Source organism: Platalea leucorodia (genome assembly GCF_965183815.1).
Source record: "Platalea leucorodia genome assembly, chromosome: 4".
Taxonomy (NCBI): Eukaryota; Metazoa; Chordata; class Aves; order Pelecaniformes; family Threskiornithidae; genus Platalea; species Platalea leucorodia.
Window position 1 is genome coordinate 72,408,302 of NC_138826.1, and position 22,002 is coordinate 72,430,303.

Below are 22,002 nucleotides of genomic sequence, written 5' to 3' on the forward strand. Positions count from 1 at the left end.
TGAAAGACATCCTCCTTTTTGCCTCTTCTCTGTGCAAAACAGCTTGGTGTGCCTGAGTGCACTCAGTTGTCAGGGCACAGGGACGGGGAGCAAAGATTGTTTGAATCATTCATGATATTGATCTCCAAACAGGAACTGTGGTATCACCAGATCTCATAATTCTGTTAAATCTCTCAAAGATTTAGCAGGGTTGTGACTGGAGGAAATCCCTCTGTTTTCCTTACTAGCCCTGGCTGTGGAGTTGGGACTGTTGTCCCATCGTGAATAGTGCTGTGCAAAGCAGTCTGTGAGCTTAAACTGAAAAAGGGAGCAGTGCTAGGATGTCGTCGGCTTCCCTGGGATAGGGGCTCAGCACAGCTTTTGCTTGTTCCTGAGGGCGCTGCTGACACTTGTAGCAGCCCTGCTCTGCTTGGGGTGTTTTGCTGTGCAGCAGTTGGGATGGAAGCAATGAGGGGAAGTGGTTTTTGCCTTACCTCCAGCAAAGTCAGTAGGCTGGAGAAGAGAGGGGTTGAAAGCAGGAGCATGGTGGAGCATGAGCCTACGAGGTTATGGATAAAGAAGGCAATGTTGGCATCTCCAGATCTGACTGTGTCTGGAATTGTGCACATTTGGAGTTGTGGTGTCTCTCTGTCACTGATCTAGGGGTTTCAGGGGCTGTGGGGAGGTGAATCATCCATTTCCTGTTGTGGGAGTCAGACCTGTTGCTCCAAACCGCTGGTGATGGAGACAGGATGCTGGGCTAGAGGGGCTTTTGCAAGATTAGAGCCCTTCTGCTGTGTCTAATATCCTGAGCTCCTCTTCATGCTGCATCTTGAAGTCATTAGCTGAGTTACTGGCAGCCTCATCCAGAAAGTCAAACACCAGATGTGCTCTGGAGACACGACTTCCTTGTCTCCCAGCGCACAGGCAGCTCTCTGTGAGGTCTGCGGCAGATAAGTCCAGGGGATCTGCATCCCCGTTCAAACAGTAGCCTGCTCTTAGACAGCAAGAAGGCCCAACAGTGGGACTTCATCAATATATTAACATAAAAGACACCTGTAAATATTTCCTCCTTAAAACTGAAAACTCCTGAACCTTTGTGAAGACATTTTCTGGAGGCGATAGTTGCTTGCTGTAGGTATGGCTGTATACAATGCAAAATCTTCACCTGTTTACAGTGCTGCAGAAGAGTGAATATACTAGGGAGGGGATTGCCCTGGGAAGTTGGTGGTCTGAGCAGCTCCATTCTCCTCGCATACAGACCTGCTGGGTGGGGCTCTCACCTCTGCTGTCTCTGCTCTGCCCTGTGGGGCAGGAGGGACAGCATTCTTCGGCCTCACAAGATGCTGGAGAACAAATGCTGTGCAGCCGAGCACTCTGAGGTGCTGGGCTGCTGTAAAAGCGTGGGCTGCCAGTGATGGTCAAGTAGATGGGAAGAGGGCAGTCTGCAAAGGGCTAGTGACTTCTAGCTTATTAGAGGTGTCAATTCGAATGTGCAGTGACCATGCCCCTTCCATGGTTCATTAAGGGTGTAAAAGACTCTAGCCTCCTTTTCCCCCCTCTTTTCTAGTTGTTCTAGTAGTCTAGTAGTTTTCTAGTAGTCCTAGAACGGTGTTGGGAGGATCCAGTGTGTAACTCTGGCCAGCCCACAGTGGCAAGAACGGGGCCTGATCCAGAGGGGACTGTACAGATGAGAATTAAGCTGGGAGGGAGTGAGTGAGTGAATGTGTGTGTGTGTGTAAAGGGGGAATACTTCCACCCCTAACCCACCCTCATTCCTGAGCTGGAAAACTAATAATTCTTGGCATGCTTTAAAGTACAGCAGTTTAGAGTTCACTGACAAGCTAAGCTGTCTGCACCCTTCTTAGCTAACAGGAACCTGCCTGTTTTGCTGAGCCTCCTTTTCCTGGTGCAGCTGCGGAGCAAGGGTGTGAGGGAGCTGGACAGCACAGACTTCAAGCTGCTTCACCAGGGTGAGTCTGTGTGTCCATCTTCTCCCAGGGGGCTTTGATCTGTGTTTGTTAATTGTTCCATAAGATGATTAGGAGCTAGCTCTTTGTCCTTTGCGAGAAGGTGTACCTTGCATTACAGTCATGGTTGCTTTGAAATACTTCATAGCCAGAGCATTGTAAAGAGCCCTGGTTACCAGTTCCATCAACAAAACCCAGGTTCTCTGCCTCTTGCTTTTATGATACGTTTTTTTGTCTGAAACTTCACAAGGTGGCCAAAGTATTCTCCTAGCCATGACATGATTTCAGGGTCTGTGACTGTTGTTGACTTGGCACATGACAGTATTGCTGATGTGCTTCCTGAAACATCCTTCCCCGTCCACACTTGCTAACACACCCCTGTGGGGTTCAGGACACAGGGGTGTCCTGTTAACCAGCCATCAGGGACCAGCAGCCTCGTGAGGCTGGGCTCTCCCTGGCCTGTGAGTCAAGATTTAACAGTTGGACTCAATGATCTCAGAGGTCTTTTCCAACCTTAACGATTCTCTGATTCTAAGAGTATATGGGTCCCAACCAGCTGCAGGACTTGCCCACTCCACCCCAGAGACAAAGAAGAGCGGGCTGTGTTTGTTTACTCACCATACCATGACCTGCTCTCTTGTCTGGTGATCCTTGCTTGGTGACTTGTCCCTTCTTACTTGGCTATTGGAGGTTCATGCAGGCTGTGAAAAAAGAATAAATACTAGAGGTAAGTTCAGCTCATCCATCCTCTCATCTCTTCCCTGCTCTGACAAATTGATCTCTCCAGCAGACTTTGAAGGACTATCCCCTTCAATTTGAAATGTTCCATGTCTCAGGGCTGCCTGTGTTGCCCTTGTAAAGAAGCAGTGTTTCTCAGACATTCATTAGCCAAGGGAACTGGGGGTGTGGAAGAAGCATGTCCTCTGTACCAGCCCTTTTTAGCTGCTGTGATTTCAGAGCACAGCTCAGCTGCTCCCAGGAGTCACAAGCTCCTTCTGCTCTTGCTTTCTGCTCTGTATTTTTCAACACAGCGCGCTCTGTGCCCCAGCCACCCCCTTCATTCCCTGCTTGGCTCCCCAGGCTATGTTCTTCAGGGGTGGGTGTGCAGGGCACTCTCCTCTGATGAGGCTTACGTGAAAACAGCTCCTAGATGGAAGGGGTGTGGGGAGGCGTGTTGATGTGTGTTTTTTGAGAATTGTTTACTCAGACTTTAAGCTCTTCAAAAGATCTCCTGTGACGGTTTTGCTGCGCCCTGCAGTCCTGGATTTCCCTCCCAAACTCTTGCTAAACATTGTTCCTAAGTGCTTGGTGCTTACAACAAACATGGAGCCTTTATTCCTAGTGCGAGGAGAGTTGGTGAGAGTGGAGGAGCACAGCTCTCCGTGCCATTGCCCAGTCTGGTCACCATGTGAGAGAGGCACATGGCTGTTTATGGTTGACCTAGTATTAGGATCAAACTCACTCTGTGGAAACAGGTAACTTACAGTCTGTTGCTCTTGGATTCATTACTGCCCAATGTGATATGTGCCCTTTAATATACTCTTTTCTATTCCCCCCTCCCCATTATCATCCTCCACTGCACTGTTCAGTCTAAAGCAAACACTCTAGGGCAGATGCCTATTGCTTTGTCTGTACCATGTTCTGTTTATTCTCACTTCAGGTTGTGTTGCTCTTGTCTGAACTCTCTCCCCACTGACTGACTTCTTTCTTGTGCTGAGGTGCTCTGTTATGTTGGTGTCTGTGTCATGCATGTTTTTTTGTTTCCAGTCAGTAATCTCTGTGGGAAATGCAGGCCGAGGGACACTGACCTCCTGCAGCCATCCTTGAATTTTCTGTACTGCAGCCTTCATCAGACAACACCTTGTAGTCAACAGAGAGGTGAGGCAAGATCATATTGATTGCTGAGTTAATCTCAGCGAGGTTGTAGCTTGGCCATCAGAGGCTATATTCTAACTGTCTCAGCAGGTAAGGTTGATTTTTCCCCTTCCAGACACAGCATTACAGTTAACAAAGACCATTTTGTATTTGGGATGAGGATTTTTAGGTTGGGGGTTTTGTTTTGGTTTGGTTTGTTTTTGCTGCCTTCTGATGATTCAGGAATTGGCTGCTGAGAGACAGAACCACTGTATTTTTCTTGTTCATAAAACACAGCAGTGGGGCTTTCGTGCCTTGTTTGAAATGTCTTGGTATTGCCATGGTTCAAAAAATTAAACAATAATAGAGAACAGCGCTAACCAACCTTCCAGCTGTGTTGGCTGAAGGCTGGTCATTTTATTAGCTGGCTGAGCTGTCGCTTGTGCTGTGGGAGATGAATACCAGTGTAGCTGGACAGCCTTACTCTGATGAGCTGTGGCAGCTGGGGCTGCCTCACTGCAGCAGGGGTGTGCTCTGCACTTCTCTTCTGCTCGTCAAGCTGGTTTAACCTGTGCCATCCCATCAGCCTCTCTGATTATGTTTCTCCCACACAGCAGTGGCTGTGCTGCTCTCCAACGTATCCTTGCTAGAGCTCCTGCAGAAGGTTTTGGAGTGCACCTGGTTCCGGTCCCCTCCCTCTGAACCTGCTTACCTGTCATCTGAGGATGCCTTGCTGTGCTCTGGGTGGCTCTTGGTTGCGTCTCTCTTACTTTATCAGCATCGCTACAATACTGAGGTTAGAACCACTCTAGTGTTCAGATCCAGGGAATGGCTAAACCTTAAAAAAAAAAAAAAAAAAAAAAATCTTCATTAGCAGAGGACACCATTTTGCTTTGGCCTGGAATCTGCTTGCCTTGGTTGCTCTTTTGTTATTGTCCACAAGTTATTCCAGGCTGCACTTCTCCACTAGGACTGGAAGCTAGCATGTTGCTGAAGGCTGAGACCCAAATCATTGGAGAGTTAGAGAGGGGCACAAATCCTGGGGGAAAAAGTACATATCCAGCCCTCCTGACCCAAATCACTTTCCTTTTCAGGACAGAGCAAAATACATTTTAAGGCCTTTCTCAAGGGAAGGCTGAGGGTGGGAGACACAGCTTTCATGTCGTACACTGCTTTTTTGGTACTAGAATGATCAATAGTGGAACAGTCACAATCCAAAGCTATTATTGGCAAGTAAGTGTTCAGTATTAGCAAGCTCATATGAATGTGGGCAGCTGTCATTGTATTTGATGCTTTGCAGTCCGACAAGAGAGCTAAGCTGGAGTTGTCAGCTGATGTTGGAATTACAACTTCAAGGGAAGCACTTTCTAATGCCGACACAAGGGGATAACGTTTCCTTTTGAAGTATCTACCCAGGCGCCTCTCCCTCTCTTGACAGGGAGTTAAACAGCCTGTCGTGTCGTGGGCTCTGCTCTTGCAGTTATGCCCAGCAGAGTATGCGCTTTGGGAGTCAGTGCACCTATTCACGGATGATAGATAAAATCACATTAAGGACATGCGTGCATCTGCACAGAGAGGCCAGGGTTGGTTTTCTAATGCTGAGGGAAGACATTTTCCGAAAGGCCAACCCAGACCAAGTCTGCACCTGTTGCTTCACGGGTGTGCTGCCTCTGCTTAGGTCTTACAGCATCGGACTTGTATGGACTGTCAGCTGTGCGAGTGCATAGCAAGAGCTGCCTGTCCCTGCTCTGTTAACTGCTGAGCACAATTTACCTTCTCAGTTTCCAAGTCAGGGCTGTGTCTGGGTGGTCAGTGTTGTGCCAGTTCTAGTGGCTAGTGTTGAGCTTCATCTTCTGGGAGTGATTCTCTCAGTTCATATTGATCCTTGAAGTGCAATCATTTAGTGGTTTATAAGCCTGTTGTTTGGCTTCATCAGTACCTTACTGGCTTGACGTGCTGTGACCTGCAATCCAGAATCTTTCTTGCACCAGAGATGGGGAAAGAAACTACGGATGCAGGTGGCAAATGGAAGTGGTTGAAGGATGCTTTAGCATTTCTGATCTTCAGCATTTCTAAGCTTCAGTATTTCTAATCTTCTGCTGAGGGGGAAGGAGAAGGGATAAGAGGAAGACTCACTTCTCTTGCTGCTTTGCTGCTCAGTATGGCTGAAGCTGCACAAAGCATCCTGGAGGCCCTTATAAGAGAGCCTTTGGCCTTTGTGGCTGTGAATGTGAGCTGATGCCAGGCTGTCTCCCCGAGCCTGCAGTCTTTTAGAGGGGAACAATGGCTCTGAGAAATGGCCACATTCATCTCAGGCTGGTGTTAATAGTGAGGACTTGTCTGGCCATAGCAAGCTTGCATGTTAACTGTGTTACTGCTGCTGGCTTTAGCAGAAGCCTGTGGATAAACATGGGTCGTGGATGGTAGGCTATTAAAGGCTCTGGCTTCTCAGTTCTTAGACAAGTAACCACTGCCACTGTGTTGCAGGAGGTACTCCTAGCTCTCCTATTGAACATTTCTCTCTTCAGAAGACGGTTTGAAGGAATCAGTCCTTATGCCTGCCCTCCCTTGCCAACTCTCTGCCTTACTGAAGAGCTTGAACCCTTCTGGGGCTCTGTGGGGCTTTAAGCCATCACTGCTGAATGGCTGCTCTGTGAGGGAAACAGTCTATTGCAGATGGCCCTCTCAAGCTCACCTTTCCTGTTTCCCCTAGTTCCCAAGTCCCTAACCTCCTCTGCCTCCTTCACCCATGCCATAGTTCCTAGCCCTGGGCTCTCTGCACGCTTCCCAGCTCCAGCAGGCAGGGCCAGATTCTTGTCGTCACTGCTGGCTTTTGGCTGCCTGGCTCCTCAGTCTTGCTGACTGGCTGTGGGGCTAAGCCGTGTTTGGTGATGGCTGTTCCTGCTGCTCCCTGTGCTCGGCAGTCTGCCAGCCACATGCCAGAGGGCCTGCAGGGAGTAGTGAGTGCAAGACAGGCAAACGAGTTGCACTGTGGTTTGGAAGCTGTGCGGGGCTGGCAGCTGGTGGTGAGCGAAACTTGAGGGCCCAGCGATGTGTCTCTCCCTTCTGGATCAGACTCCTGAAACCCTGTTGCTCTCCCCTTGTTTTTCAACGGTCATCATGGGGTAGTGTTTAAGGACTGAAAGTATGTAAGGGAGCTTTTTACCTGGTCCAAACCAGCATCATTTATTCTCTTCTATTTCATTCTCCTCTAGGTTCACCAGACGCTCTCTCTAGACCTAACAGAAGTCCTGAATGCAGTCATCTTCAGGAAGAAGAAGCCAATCCTGCTGTTAGGTATTTTGCATCTGTTACAGAGATTTGACTGGAAGCAGCTGCTAGTACCATGCTACAGGCAACAAGGAAGAACTGGTGACTATGGGATGGGATGATGCAGGTGCTGGTGGGAATCTGGAAGCTTTGGTCCATTTGGCTTTGGGAGTATGTAACTGGTGGTGAGAAAGGGCAAAAGGGAACTGTCTGGAGTTCTGCTGCCTTTGGACAAATCTTCCTTGGAGGTTGGTAGTGATATCTGGAACTGAGTGTGGACTGGGATAGTGTCTCACAGGGAGGAGATGAACAAGGGAACTCAAGGTGCCCTTCTGCCTGCAGCTGTCAGCAGCTGCTAGTCAACTCTGGTGGGCCCTTAAGCCCAAATTTTCTCTCCTCACCTTCTCCCATGCTGTTGCATAGGCACCAACTCAGAGTGGGGGAAAGGAAAACACTGGCACACACTAATAAGCATCTCCCTGTCTAGTGAGCATCATGCAGTTCCTGAGAGCTGTCCTGCGACAGAACTTCTCCTCCTCTCTGCTGGTGATTGTTGGCCAAAACACAGCCCAAGATGCCACACAGCCACAGCCATCATCACCGCAGGATGCTGCCTTGCACCCCCTTGCCATGCGGCAGGTCTTCCCGCTTGTTGTCAGTCTGCAGAACCTTTTGGTGCATGTCCAGTTGCAGGTATATAAAATACGACTTTTGGAACACCACCGGTGTTGTTGGGCTTCAAGCAGGTACACTAACCTGAGGAGAAACCACCCTGTTGCAGAACCTAAGGGGCTGCCTTTTTTTTTCTTCTGCCTGCATTTTCCACCCCCTACAGACATGTGATGAGGAGGAGGGAAAATGCTCTTGCTGCAGCATGGCACAGTGAGAAAGAAGGTAAATCAAGCTATGCGGTACTCCCTGCTGTTGAACTGGATAGCTGAAATTCTGTGTTCTAATGATGATCTCTGTTTTCCCATCTCCTGCTCTGCCGGGATGCCACAGCCACAGGGACAGAGGTGGGAAAAGTATAACAAATCCCAGTCCCTCCCCCATGCCCCTGGCTTTGGGGGGTAGTACATCCGTGTACATTTAACTTGACCAAGTGATGTTGGGCTCCAGGGGATAGCACATCAGTTTACATCTAACTCTCTCGAGCGACGTTGGGCTCCCATCTTTATTCTTTGGAGGCTGTTACTTAATTTTTTTTTTAGTCTCAGAATAAGTAGTGTGCCTTTGTCTGGCTCCTTGACGTGACAGGTAATTTGCAGCACATTGCATCCTGTGAAGGAGATGAAGGGTGTTATTTTCCTGTGCTGCATGGTCTTCAGATCCTGCCACTTTATGAATTTTCCTCTTGCAGTAGCTGTTGACTGGGTTTTTTTCTTCTTTTTTTCCCCCTCCTGGTATTCCAGAAAGACTTGCTGCTCTCTCAAGCCGTGGTTGCCTGCCTGGAAACCTTAGTGGAATACCTGTATGTGAAGAAGCAGGATGTTGGTAAAGTCTTCCAGCTCGCTCTTCTCCTGGGTTTCCCTCCTGCAGTGATTTTGAGCTCTTTGATCTCCATCCAGTAGCGCCCTGGAGCAGATGCTTAATGAGTTTATGCCCCATAAGAAAAATAATTTGTATGCCTAAAGTTAATCATGTGCTTTCTCGGATGAAATCACAGTGCCTGGCTCCCCTGCAGGCATGAGCCCTCACTTTGGCTCTGGACACCAAGATGCTTTCCAGAAGGAAAAAAGTCATTCCCCACCCCCCCATGTGGTAAGAGTGAAAGGTTTAGAAATGGAGGGAGTATAGAAATAGTCTTTCACTTCCAGGCCAATTGTAGCAAACCTTTAGACCATAAATATAGAGGAGGGAGGATCTGAATATGATGTGTCTTCCACATGGACAGCGTTGGTCAAAGTTTGGCCCTGAGGGAGGGGAAGGGAGAACAGGGTACTAGGCAGCCTTAGGGAATGGAAGCTGGAAATTGTAGATTTCCAGGGGTGAGTGCAGACCTTGGTTTTGGGAGTCCATGTCAGACCTAGTGTATACCATGTTAGCAATATAACATAATATGACAGTGTTGCACAGCTGGGGGGAAGAATAGGCCCTTCTGCTTATTGTCACCCTCCTGCCACGAAGTCCAGGTGCTGGCTCTGATCTTAAAACAGACAGCAAGTTCTCTGAACCCTGGCCTGTTCAATTCAGTCATTTAAACACTGAGAGAAGATGGAGCGAATGAACACCAGACAAAAGGGACATTGGTGGGAGAGAGGAAGTGATTGAATGAAAATGTAATACTGCAGATGAATGACAGCCGGTAGCTGAAGGGAGGCTATTAAAAGGCTGGGTTAAAAAAAAAAAAAAAAAAAAAAAGTGGCATGTTAGGAGGAGGTTCTGCTGATTTGGGATTAAGCTAATGAAATGCTGCTTCAGCAACAGCTGAACCTGTCACTTTGGCTGCCTAAATTCTTGCTGTGGTGCAGAAGTTCACAGCAGCAATAACAGGAGTCTCCTTATTCCAAGCAGAATGAGGGTCATAGCTATGTTTTTGACTGAAAGATGCAAGAACACTGCAAAGAGTGTGGTCTGGACTCTGCCTCTAGGAGTTGCCTCATTTGAGGCTTTCTCAAACCCTCTCTTGGTCCAGAGATTTTTCCAGATGTGCAGAGCAGGCTCAGTGCACAGTGCTGGTACCTTCTCATTTGCACAAGCTAAAAGATACCCCCCAAACATTTTACATTATGTTTTAGTGTTGTTTTCCCATAGAAAAGATTCTTGTAGTGGCAATAGGGAGGTTACGTGACTGCCAGTGGAAGAGGGACCTTTCTGAAAGTCGTGAGGTGCCATGGTGTAACAAGTTATATCAGCTGACTTGTAATTGTCCATCCCATGCAAGAAATACATCCTAACCTGCAATAAATACAAGGTAACACATACAATAAATAAAAGTCTCAGTGAGAGACTTCACGCTGTCACAGGCAGTGACCTTGAGCCTTACTGCTGTTTATCATATATGGTCCGTATTAAGAACATTTTCTCTACTGATTGTTTGCATTGCTGCCATCAGCTTGGCTGGTCCCTGTAGTATGCTCTCTGATGCAGACCCAGGCTCGGTTTGTGCAGCTGATTGTTATAGGTCTTTCTTCATTCCCCAAAGAGTATTCTGCAGCTAAATAAAACCCGTTGTCAGGAAACTTGTCCTCATATTGAAACCAGAGGGTATTATTTTTAAAACCCTGGGCTAAAGATATCCCCTTACTGTTTTATGAAATGCACCCCAGGAGAAGGTTTCTCTTCCTGTACCAGCACAAAGATGGACAAAATGTATTTTCTGCTTTAAAAAGCTATTAAGCTTTTGTCCTCATGACTAAACTCTTGCCCAAAGAGTGACAGATTAAAAAGCAAGTAAGAACAGAGCAAAATATCCCCTTAGTGTTTCGCAGCATGGGGTCTAGAAGAGAAAACTTGGGGTCAGTATTGAACACTGTCCTTATCCCGGTCCAGCCTGTCACTTGGCTGATTTTAAAGCTGTCTTTGATTGACTTCTCCTTCTCTCCCAGCTCTACATGTTGCTTCACAGCCCTGGCACCGATTCCTGCTCTTTACACTGCTCAATGGGGGCCAGAAGTCCTTTCTGCAGTCAGAAGTTCTCAGGCTGATGACTTTGGTGAGCAGGAGGAGGGCAGGCTGTTCTCCATTTTTTCCAGTATGTTGGTACAGTGCATGCGGGTCGGTTATCGGAACTTATTCCCTACGCACACACAATCTCAGATACTGCTGTGGCTTTTTCTGTCACTATATTCGTGCCCTATGATAATGATACTTTGAAGTGAACTTCCCTTCCGCACCCTGCAGAAACTGACTGCTGTTAGTGAACACGTCTTGTTCTTCTGGTATTTGTAGCATGTATTTATATCATCCAGGACCCCTGGGGAGGAGAGGGGAAACCTACAGAGAACATGCAACTGCCGTTGCCAGTCAGGGAGTATGCTGCGGCGCTCTGGAGAGCAGAGCTCTGCTTGGCATCGCAGCTCGCCTCCCCGTCTTTGACCTTACAGACCTGACTTTTCAGGGCAGGGAGTTAGCACAACCTACTACCCCGCTGTACCTGGGGCCTGCGAGCGAGAGAGGGAACGTTGTCCTACCCAGCAGAAATACTGAAGATAAAGCCCTCATGGCAGTGAATGAGAGGAAGGGGTTATTAATGTGAACCTTCCCCCCTCCAAATACATGATGGGTCTGTGAATCTTTGTTATTCTTATTTCACTTTTTAAAGGTTACCTGGTTTGTTTCAGTTCCTTTCCGACCTAAACCAAAATAAGTCTGGTTATAAATCAGAGCACCATCCACATGGATATTTGCACTGGTTCTATTAGAAGTGATTGATACAAAAATCAGGCCTGTGGTTAAGGTGCTGCAGCATCCCATTACACAGAAGAGGTCTTTCCAGGAGATGAGTCACTGTTGTAGTCTGTGGGTCTTTCACTGTTTAATGCCTCTACTTTTTCCTTTGTTCAAGTTTCTGAGGTATCAGAGCAGCAATATTATTTCTCAAAAAGAAATTAGCCAGATTCTCCAGGAGGCAGCAGAAGCCAACTTAGCAGAGCTGCCTGAGGCCACGTCTCGTGCTCTTCACCTCTTCCTTTGTCAGGTAAGAGAGCAGTGACTGCCCTGGAAAATTAGAAGGGAATCCCTGGGGGATTGCTTTAGCCTTTGATGGGGAGCCATAAACTTCCTTTAAGGAGGTTACAGTAAGATGAAGAAGAATCCTGCAGCTGCTAGCTTAGCCTACTGCCTTGAGGGATGTACGGTGAAATCGGAAAGAGAGTGATGCCAGCAGCTGCCTACACTGTGTCGTCATATTGGGTGGCCCCTTGGTTCCCCCCAGATCCAAGTCTGAAGCTCTCATTGCTCTGTGCGGAGATGAGGAAGGGCGGTATGAAGGAACAAGCCCAACGGTTTCCTGTTGGTCTGGAAGTCGTTCTTTCTTCTGACTGCTCAGATTCAGAGCAGCCATTGCCAGGTGGAGCCAGTGCAGTCAGGGACCGTTCAGACCTTGCTGGACCGCCTGCTGGGACAGAGGAGCACCTGCGGGAAACATCAGGACATTGTGTATCCTTTGCTGGGCAGATGCCTTTGATAGGTGATGTGAGGGTGGTAGGTGTAGCAGAGGTAGAAGGGATACTTAATCCTTCCTTTGTTCCAGCTGAAGGCAAACAGAAGTGGAAAAACTCTGAGGGGTTGCTACACTTGGCTAACTTTGGGATGAAAGACTTCATCATCCCCAAATTTGAGAAGATATTTGGGAAATGAGGAGACATTTGGGATGAACGATGTGTCTCTCTGCTGGGATTGCATTCATCTCTGTGACAGAGGTGGTCTGATGAAAGGGGAGCAGGCCAGGGAGCCTGTGACTTCAAAGCCGTAACGATCCCTGTATTGATTTCCCTGGAGGACGAACAATCGCTTAACCTCTGTCTGTGTGCTAACTAGCGCCAGTATGCCTGTGAAGTCCTGGAAACTCAAAGATGACTCGGGCACTTTCAAAGCACAGCGAGCATTCGGGAACTGCTGAGGGGAGTTACCGAATGGCGTTCTGCTTGGCCGTAGAGTCCTCTGCTGAGAACCGAATCCTCCTCTTCTCCGTGGATGGGAGGCAGGGCCCGCTCCCACGTTACTCGTGGAGAAAGAGGGGGCCTGATGCAGTTATTTGTTTATTTCTCAAACTGTCTGCTCTTGCCTTCCCGTTTTCATCAGGCCGCATTGCCTCGGGCAGGTAGCAGTGATGGAAGCAGCCCCGGCAGTGATTTCCTGCTGGGGTGGGGACTTCCCCCCGTGGCGGGATGCTGCCCTCAGCCACCTTGCAGGGCATGTGGCGGGTGAGGGGTTTGTTACCTGTGAGGAGTAGCTTGTCCTCGTGCTTACCCCCAATATGAAATTACCACTCTGTGGTGGGACGCTCAGAGTGCAAGTTGTCCAGGTTGGACACCATCGAGCCCCACGAAGTTCCTCTCCACTGCCTTTGCTTGTTTGTACGGGGTTGGGGGAAGGTGGACAGGAGGTCTTGTTACATTGCTAAAGTTGTTTCTCATTTCTGGCTTTTCCACGTACAAAAAAGCCTTCAAATCTTGGTTGTTAGGGCGGGTTTTGGATGTGCTCAAAGTGCAGCGGTGGTGACTACCTGAAATAAGAGTCATGAACACAGAAGACAAAATCCTCTGGTCAAAACCAAGCTTTGACGTCAGTTTTGTCGAGAAAGTACTTTCTTCAGGTTCACCCACAGTGGTGTTTCTCACATGTGCTGGGGGGGGTGTTCCGTGGCTTGGGGGAGGGTTGCTTTAGTAATGAACACCTCCTGTCAGAAACGTGCCAAATGTGGGAGTTCCAGTAGCATGCTGGGGTTTCGGCCATGCCTGCCCTCTGGTTTCCACTCATGCTGTCAATGCCAGATGCCTGGGAAGCGTGGCAGTGTCCCTCTCGCACATTGGAGACTGAAATGAGAAGATGTGGTGCACGCAGCAGAGGAACGAGGCAGGAATGGAATAGGAGACCCCATCCTGCCTTTTATTCCCAGTGAGCAGTAGAGAGAAGATGGACGAAGGAAGTCATTTGTAGCTCATTTTCAGAAAAAGGTTTGCTGACAATCATTTATAAAGCTCAGTTACTGAAATGGCTCCTCGTTTCCTTTTCTGTGTGGGATGAGGCTTGGTCAACGCTCTCCAGTTATCAAAATACAGGACTGGCGGGCGAAAACGGTGTCGCACCCGGGTGGCGGGTGCTGTGGAGGAAGCCTCAGCCGGTGCTGCTGCGGGACGGCCCCTTCCCTCGGGGCCGGCCGGGGCGCTGGGGGGCTGCGGCCGGGGCCCCTGGGGAAGCAGATTCGCTGCTCGTCCCGCTGGGAAGAGGAGACTTCATCCACTTCACGGATCATCCCCCAGGCTCCAGCCCCAGGCCCCGGTTCCCCGTTGCCCCCGAGCCCTTTCAGCGCCCCTTTCCCCTCGGGGCTCCTACTCACGAGGTTCCTTCCCTCGCAGGGCCGGGACAGACCCTCCCGCAACGGGAGCAGCCCCGGGGCCGGGGCGGGACGGACGCGGGGCCCCGCTCTCCCCAGCCGCAGCCCCGGCCGCCGGCTCCGCGACCCCGCGGGAGCCCGCCGGGGCCGGGGCCGGGGCCGGGGCGGGGCGGGAGCTCAGGAAGTGACGGGGCGGGGCGGGGCGGGGAAGCGGCGGCGGCGGCGGCAGCGGCATGGCAGCGCGGCGGGCGTGAGCGCCGATCCCGGTACCGGTACCCGGCCCGCAGGTGAGGGGGGGCAGGCGGGCAGGGCGGAGGCGGCCGCTGCCGAGGGGAGACCCGGGCGGGAGGGCAGCCGGTGCAGCCCGGGCGGCCGATGAGCGGGGCGGGCGGCGCGGCCCCGCGGGTGCCTCGCTGGACCTTTGGTTCAAGGGCTTTGCCCGTCCCCGAAGGGCTCTGCCGTCGCCGCCGGCCCGCCCCGCTCCTGCCGGCGCCCCGCTTGGCCGGGCTCGGGCTGGGCTTCCCGCAGCGCGGCCGGGGCGCCCGCGGCTCGTCCGGTTCCCGCGCCTCCGTCCCTGTGCGATTGCCGGTGCTTTCAGCGGTGCTGGAAAGTGAATCCCCGTCTCCCGGTGCCCGCCCGAGCCCCTCGGGGTGCTGCTGACCGCCCCCAGCGGGAGGGGGGCACGGAGGCGGGCCGGGGCGCATCCCTCCCTGGCAGAAATCACAGCAGCTCGCTGCCTTCGGTCGGGGCTGCCAAACGCCGGCTGCCAGCCGTCCCCGCGGTGTCCGAGATCCAGTCGCGGTGGTGAAGGGACTTTGGCGGTAAGCAGATGTAAGCGGCCGCTGTCGTTTCACTGAAGCACCTGACCCCGTAAGCCCTGTTACAGAACTGCCCGAGCAGAAGTCGTCCGAGCAGCCTGTGTTTCACTTCTGAAGCTTTTGGTTCGGCTGTGACAAGAGATTAATCCTCATCTGGTTGACGGAGGAGTGGCTCGGGGATGGATTCGTGGGGCAGGGAGTTTTCCTTCCTTGTTTTGCCACGGTGTGCTCCCGGGCCAAGCTGGCTGAGGATGCTTTTCCCTGCTGCGTTTCGGTGCCCTGCAGAGGGGAAGGGGAGTCCTGCGAAAGTCCCTCCTGGGAACCAAAGTGTGGCAGCATGGCTCTGCCTTGCGAGCTCATTAAGCAAATAAGTGCCGGGGATGCTTGGTTCAGCTGGGGCTCCTGCAGGAGAATTTATAAAGTCATTAAAAACATTTTAATGGGAAGCACTAACCATGTATAGCAGCATCTGTTGTCATGTCTTTGGAAAAACATGTCTAAATTAAGAGGATGGGAGACAGCGAGACAGACTGGTGGGCTTTCTGCTGAAGCAACCAGCTGGCCAGGGCTACGAGGGAATATTGGTGGAAACTCCTTCCCATCTGTAGCATCAGGCCAGGCCCTGGCTCCCTGGACTGCTCTGGGAGCACCGGGCAGAGCCGGCTTTGGCAGGGATCAGTTCAGGGAGGAGTGGGGAGGGAAGAGAGGAGCAGCTCTGCGGTGTTTCTGTCTCATCTCGTCCCTCAGCGGGTGTGAAGACGCAAGGGAGGGTTTTCGGGGAAAGTATGGAGGAACATCTGCAAGAAGCTTTGGCATCCCTGGGCTTACCCAGTCTGGCCTGGAGAGGAGGGAACGTCCTCTGCTGTTAAAACGGGGTGAAATGGGCAGGGCAGCGAAGGGAAATAAGCTCAAGCTGGTCCCACGTGGCACCAGCAGCCTCACTTTCCCTACGGGTGAGGGCAACAACTGGCTCCTGCTTCATTTTTACTGGGGTATTTCAGCCCTGATGGATGACGGCGGTCAGTAGCTTCGATATGAGAATGAGTGTCAGCAGGGAAGGGGTCAGACGAAAACGTGATGGGCTTCTGGTACGGCGTGGTTCTCCAGTCCTCTTCTTCCAACGTTGTCCTATGGCACAATCTGTAGGGCTGCTGCAGGAGGATTTGTAAAAAGTCATTAAAAACATTCTCATTGGAAACACCAACCGTCTATAACGCAGCATCTGCTGTCGTGTCTCTGGAAAAGCTTGTCTCTTGTTCTGAGGCTCGGGGGCAGGCTGGTGAGCTTTCTGCTGCAGCAACCAGCTGGCCAGCAACCGCTTCAGCCGAGAGCCACGCTTTGCTGTCGCCCGAGCGAGTTTTTTTGCAGCTCAGCGTCTTCTTTCTCAGAGCGGCCGCGGGGCATCCCCCAGCCACCCGGCTCCCGTGTCGGAAGGGGGGGAATGCCCTGACCAGGCGCGCTGGGACTGCTGCAGGCAGTGCGACAGAGCTGTCACGGGCAGCATTTCTGCTGTTTGCCTTTCAGCCTGGTCTGGAGGCCGCCGGCTGCCTCCAAGGTCCTTCTGCAATTCTCCACGAGCACAGCAAATAGCCACCCTGGTCCTTAGGGCCGCGTGTCCGATCCGAGGGGCAAACAGGAGCCTGGGTCCCAGGGTAGTCGCTGTTTGTGCTTTTGAGTTGCTGCTCTTCCTCCTCCCCGAGACCCTGGGAGGGAGCGAGCAAGCAGCTATGGGAGGCTCTGCAGAGGGGGGACCCGCACCCTCTCGCTGAGCCAGGCCTCGGGCCCTTGAGTCGTGGTTTTTGGCAGGGTGAAGCAGTCTCTTGGAAGCCAACCAGGCTGGTGGGTCTAGCAGAGCATCTGCTTGCCCAGGCTGGAGAATTTCTCTGTATAGCCTCAGCCTGTTGACGTGCTTTGTGGCCTTCAGGGTGGCCTTAAGCCTCGCACAACAGCAGGCAAAGGGGACAGACCCTGGCCCCCAGCATGAGAGGCTTGTGCTGCCATCCTGGCTCTGCATCATGCCCGAAACGCGGGTTGTGATGCTGAGCCCGCTCCGGGGGCAGCCGTATCTTCCTCTGTAACGCTGGCTGTAGTTACTCTGATCCTTTCCCTTCCAGAGGTGCTGCCTTTTGCAAAGCACAATAGCAAAAAGAAATGCAGAGGGTTTCTCACGTTTGCCTGACGCCGTTTCCCTGCCCGAGCCGGGGGTGCGAGGGCGCTTGGCTCAGCCTCGGTGGGAGCTGCACGGCGGGAGCGGGAGCTGCTGCTCCTCACGGGCCTGGGAGAGCTGCCAGTGCTGCCCACTTTGCCTCACTCATGGGCCCGGGGTTGAAAAATTGTGTTTATTTAAAAAAAGAAAAACAACAAGAAAAAAACCCAAAGCAGATTTGGTGTGAAGAAGGGATTTGTTTCTGTTGCAGTGTCAGGGCATCGCAGAGAGAGGCTTGGCCGGGCGGGCGAGCTCGGGCGCGGGAGGGCAGCGGGGCGGCAGGGTGAGGGCAGCTCTGGTGGCCTTACATGTCTGCCTTTCCCTCGGGAGCAGGAGGTGGCTCAGGGGATGCCTCTGAAGGAGCTGCTGCTTCCATAATTGCCGGTGGCCGCTGCTTGGCTCTGTGGAAACCTCGTCCCTGCGGACAGGCCGCCTCGAGTCCCACTGCCTGGAGTCCAAGGTACTGTGCTCCTTTTCGGCGAGGGAGCTACCACCAGGTCACCCCACTGCTGCTTTTCGGCGTGGGGCCTGCAGCTGGTGCCCGGCTTGTAGCGAGGGGAAGGGTCCAGGTACCAGCACCCCAAGAGGTGAAGTGAGATGGCTGAGCCGGTCAAGCCTGGTGCTTGAAGGAGAGGTGGACTTCAGCTCCTCGGCGATCCTCCTCCTCCCTTTGGTCCTGCTGCTTCGGTTGCTGGGCTGCTCTAACTTGCAAACCCAGCAAAAAGCTAGCTGTTATTTTTGGGAGAAGGGATAGGACTTGATTTTTCTGCTGGATTAGTGCGCAGTCAGATCCCTGGGTGCCCAGCCGGCAGTGGAGGCAGTTAGAGAGGAGGGGTAGACCAGGGCTTCATCACAGGGGAGAGCAGGCCGGCTGCAGCATCGCCCCATGGCCCCGCTCTGGCTGCCATCTCCCTTAGACCCCTCATGGGGACAAGGGAGAGGCAGGCAAGGACCCTGGTGCCGAGGGCAATGTGCCCTCGGTCCTGAGCCGCCGCTCTGGGAGAGGCTCGTGTGGCCTCTGCTCGGTAAGTCTCCTCGCTGGTCATTGTTGGTCTGTTTTCTTCCAGGCTGTGGTGGGCCAACATGGATTTTCTCTTGATCTGCCCCTTTCTGCTGGTGCTGCTGCTGTCCCGGGACAGCTTCGCAGACCTGGAAAAGCAGAGGGTGGACTCTGGCTTGGAAATCTGTATCCTTCTCTGCAGCCTCTACTTGCCAGCCTTGCTGGAGCAGGGGCTGGCAAGTAGAAAGCTCCCCACGAGCACCCAGCGTTGTTAAGTGCCTCACTGGGGTGTCCGGGCAAAGGGGCTGGTTGGAAACACGTGTCTCATCCTGGCTCTGGCACTGCCCCCCAGCCCTTGGGAATCCCGTGGAGAACTGGGGGGGACTGGGATGGTGCTGGGTGCCTGGTGGAGGGGGAGAGTGGGAGCGTGGTGGGAGCGTGCCAGCAGCACCCTTGACGGTGGTACAGATAAGAAGCTGTTTGAGGTGAAGCGCAAGGACCAGATGAACGCGCTGAAGAACCTGATCGAGCTCAACGATGTCAACCAGCAGTACAAAATCATCGACATCATGCTCAAGGGACTCTTCAAAGTGAGCCGCAGCGTGGGCCGCCCTCCGGGCTCGGTGTGCCGTGGGGCCGGGGAGGGTGGGCAGGAGAAGTGAGGAGGGCCAGGGAGCCTCTGTGGGGTCAAAGAGAAGAGCTGGGCAGGCGGGTGGGATTTAGGACCTGAAGGGAGGATGCCGTGGGGTTTCAAGTGGGGTGGCAGGGGCAGCACCCCTGGGGTGCCCCGAGGGCACGTGGAAGGGCTGGCAGGATGGGAAGGTAACCGAGGGCTCTGGCAGGTGCTGGAGGACTCCCGGGCTGTGCTCATCGCTGCCGATGTGCCTCCCGATGGGCCTTTCCCTCAGGACGAGAAGATAAAGGATGGTACGTCCTCTCCGGTCCTTACCTCCCTCCCTTTTCCAGTGCTCTGGTGCATCACCGATATTCCTCCTGGGAGCGGCACCGGGGTGGGTACGAAACCCCTGTGTACCCAGACTGGTCCCTGTCTGTCAGGGACCGTATTGCTGCCTCTCTGACCAGTTCGTGCTGGGGAGCCTACCCCTTTGCCCCCAGCCTCCCCACCTCCCGGCAGGGACATAGGCACCGGCGGGACGGGGCGCGCGTACCGGTGTGCCGACAGGGTGCGTGGCTGTCCCCGCAGCCTACTCCCACGTGGTGGAGAACACCGCCTTCTTCGGGGACGTCGTCCTGCGCTTCCCCAAGATCGTGCACCACTACTTCGACCGCAACTCCAACTGGAACAGCCTCATCCGCTGGGGCATTGGCTTCTGCAACCTGACGGGAGTGTTCGAGCAGGGACCCCACTCCCAGGTCCTGGGGCTGGTACGGCTCCTGGTGTCCTCCCCCCCACCGCGTCCCCTCTCTGCTGCTGGGGCGGGGGGGTGGGGGTTTTGCGGTAAAAGGAGGGCAGGGGGAGTGTACCCCATGTCTGAGGGATGTCCTTGGGCTGAGGGATGGGGCAAGAGCACAGAGGGTGCTGATGGGGAGGATGGGACCCTGGTCATGGGGGTGTGCGGGTGGGAGGCACCACTCGCCGACGCGGTCTCCGCTCCACTCCACAGATGGCTCAGGAGCTGGGAATCAGCGAGAAATCGCCCGATTACCGCAATCCCTTTAAAACGGACCACTCTGAGGTAAGATAGCAGCACTGCCAGCTTGCCCTGTGGGCTTCCCAATCCCCGTTGCGGCTCCAGGCAGCCGGCTGTGGAGGGGAACGGATGGCTTGATGGGGAACAGCCTAAAACCCCCAGCATGGAGGAAGCTTGGCTGAAATGTGTGCATCGAATTCCCCAGCTGGGCTGCAGTTGGTTTTGGGTACCCGGTGCCATCTCCCCCCTCCTGTGGCCACCTGCCCCATGGGAGCATCGGGGCCCCATTCACCTTGTGCCGCATCCGACCTCAAGCCCCCCGGTACCGCAGGGCTCGCGCGGTGGCTTCAGTGTGTTTCGGGGGGGTCGGGCACCCGGGAGGCTGTGGGGGCTCCCCCGTGCTGACCCCCCCCCCCCGCTGTCACCCCACAGTTTTTCCCCAGTGCCGACACCTTCCAGAAGGCGCTGCGGGAGGAGGAGAAGCGGAGGAAGAAGGAGGAGAAGCGGAAGGAGATCCGCAAGGGCCCGCGCATCTCCCGCTCGCAGTCGGAGCTGTAGCACGCGGGGGCTCGCGCCTCGCGGCGGGGGCGACGCCGGCGGGATGCGGGGTGGCTCGCTCCCTCTCGGTGGCCTCGGGCCGGTGCCCGGCGGTCCCCTTTCCGTTTGTGCCATGGGTTTTGTTTTGTTGCCTTTCCCTTTCATTCGGCAGGGGCCAAGTGGCAGTGCCGGTGGGTTGCCTCAGCGGGGCTGGGGGGGAGCCGAGCCCCTTCCCCAGAGCCAAAGCACAGACGGGAAGGCAGCGGGGCCGTCCCCGGGGCTGGTCTGGGGGACATGCTGCGGCTGAGCCCCGCGGGGAGCCCTCCCCTCCGCAGCACGGGGTGCCCCGCGCTGAACGTGCCTCCTCCACCGCGGGTGGGCTGGGGAGCGCGTGACGCCAAACAGCCTTGTGAGCAATGCTGCTTCTCTCGGTTTTGGTTTTTTTTGATTTGTTTTGGTTTTGTTTTTCAGCCGGTGATCTCATCGGCACCCCCCTACCCGGTTATACCTGGTCTCTGCCCAGCCACTACCTCTGCCGGATCAGCTCTCCCCTCTTCCTGGCGGCTGTTTTACCGAGCAACGTGCATTTTATCGGTCAGCTGCAGCTGAAAAGCCCGACGGCGCCGCTTCCCAGCCTGACGGCATCCCGCTCTCCCGCTACCGCTGCGCATCCCCACAGGGAGGCAAACGTGCAGTGAATTTTTGGGAAGGAGGGATTTCAGCTCTTGGGCCCTCTTTGCACTAGGGGCAGGCGTTGGCTGCGAGCACTGCTGATGCTGAAGGTGCGGGGGAACCAGCCCCGAACCCCTGCGAGCTTCTCCTGCGCCCCTCGCCCTGCCCGCGCCGTCCTGCCCCCATCCCTCCGGTGTGGGGCTGATCCTTAGTCCCCCAAGCCCCCTTGTTGGGGGGACGGCCAGCTACAGGCACGTGGGGACAGCAGGGCTGAAGCAGGAGGGGAGCCTGCCGAGGGGCTGCGACCCTCTGCGGGGCGTCTGGGCTGCAGCGGGAGCAGAGGCGAGGGGACGGCCCCGGGACCCCGCACAACCACCGGCCTTTTCTCGTGGGTGCTGATGAGCCCGCAGCGGTGGAGGCTCTTGCGGAGGCAGGGAGAAGCCGGTGCTCTGTGCCGGGCTGGGAGCACCGCGGCCTTCGGGAAAGGGGAGATGTCCTGAACTTTTAACTGCGGAGCCAGGTCCGGCCGGCGGGGGGGTGGCAATAGGCACATCTTTTGTTTTTTTCTGGAATAAAATTGACTTTATTTTTTTTTTTTTTAAGTAAAAGAAGCCTGGCTCTTGCTCCTGTTCCTGGTGGGAGCGGACGTCGGGTCTGGCCCCTCAGGAGGTGAGGGTCCGTGGGGAGTTGCGGGGGGACGGAGATGCTAACGGGGGGGTGGGGGAGGAGGACGGACAGACCCCTTCCTCTCCCCTCCCCCGCCGCCTGCCACATGGCCTTTCCGCCCCTTCAGCCGGGCTGGGGGCCCGGCGGTGCCAGCTCTGCCCCGCCCGGGTCTCCTGTGGGCGGCGGGGGAGCCGGCAGCGCCCGCCCCGCTCCCACGCGTGTCCGCCGGCCGCCGCGCTCGGCGCTGCGCAGCCCGCCGCTCCCCGCCGGCGCCGCCCCCTCCCTCATGAATATTCCAATGAGGAGGGCGGGGCGCCCTATGCTAATGGCAGCTGCTGATCGCTGACGCGCCATCACACCACGCGCCGCCGCGGCCGC

At 54.2% G+C, this 22,002-nt stretch overlaps 1 protein-coding gene across 1 annotated transcript in view; it reads left to right on the top strand.

The window, feature by feature from the left end:
- The window catches only part of MEI1 (meiotic double-stranded break formation protein 1), a gene marked incomplete at its 5' end in the record, with an annotated part of 46,620 nt that extends 25,494 nt beyond the window's left edge, over positions 1 to 21,126 (top strand). The window contains 15 exon segments of the mRNA XM_082309223.1: positions 1,848 to 1,952; positions 3,717 to 3,827; positions 4,418 to 4,599; positions 7,019 to 7,100; positions 7,561 to 7,766; positions 8,486 to 8,567; positions 10,622 to 10,728; positions 11,581 to 11,712; positions 18,165 to 18,173; positions 18,175 to 18,283; positions 18,566 to 18,687; positions 18,940 to 19,024; positions 19,302 to 19,483; positions 19,723 to 19,794; positions 20,182 to 21,126. Of these exon segments, the coding sequence (XP_082165349.1) occupies positions 1,848 to 1,952; positions 3,717 to 3,827; positions 4,418 to 4,599; positions 7,019 to 7,100; positions 7,561 to 7,766; positions 8,486 to 8,567; positions 10,622 to 10,728; positions 11,581 to 11,712; positions 18,165 to 18,173; positions 18,175 to 18,283; positions 18,566 to 18,687; positions 18,940 to 19,024; positions 19,302 to 19,483; positions 19,723 to 19,794; positions 20,182 to 20,307 (1,712 nt within the window). The 3' untranslated portion in view covers positions 20,308 to 21,126.
- Between the last annotated feature and the right edge of the window lie 876 nt (positions 21,127 to 22,002).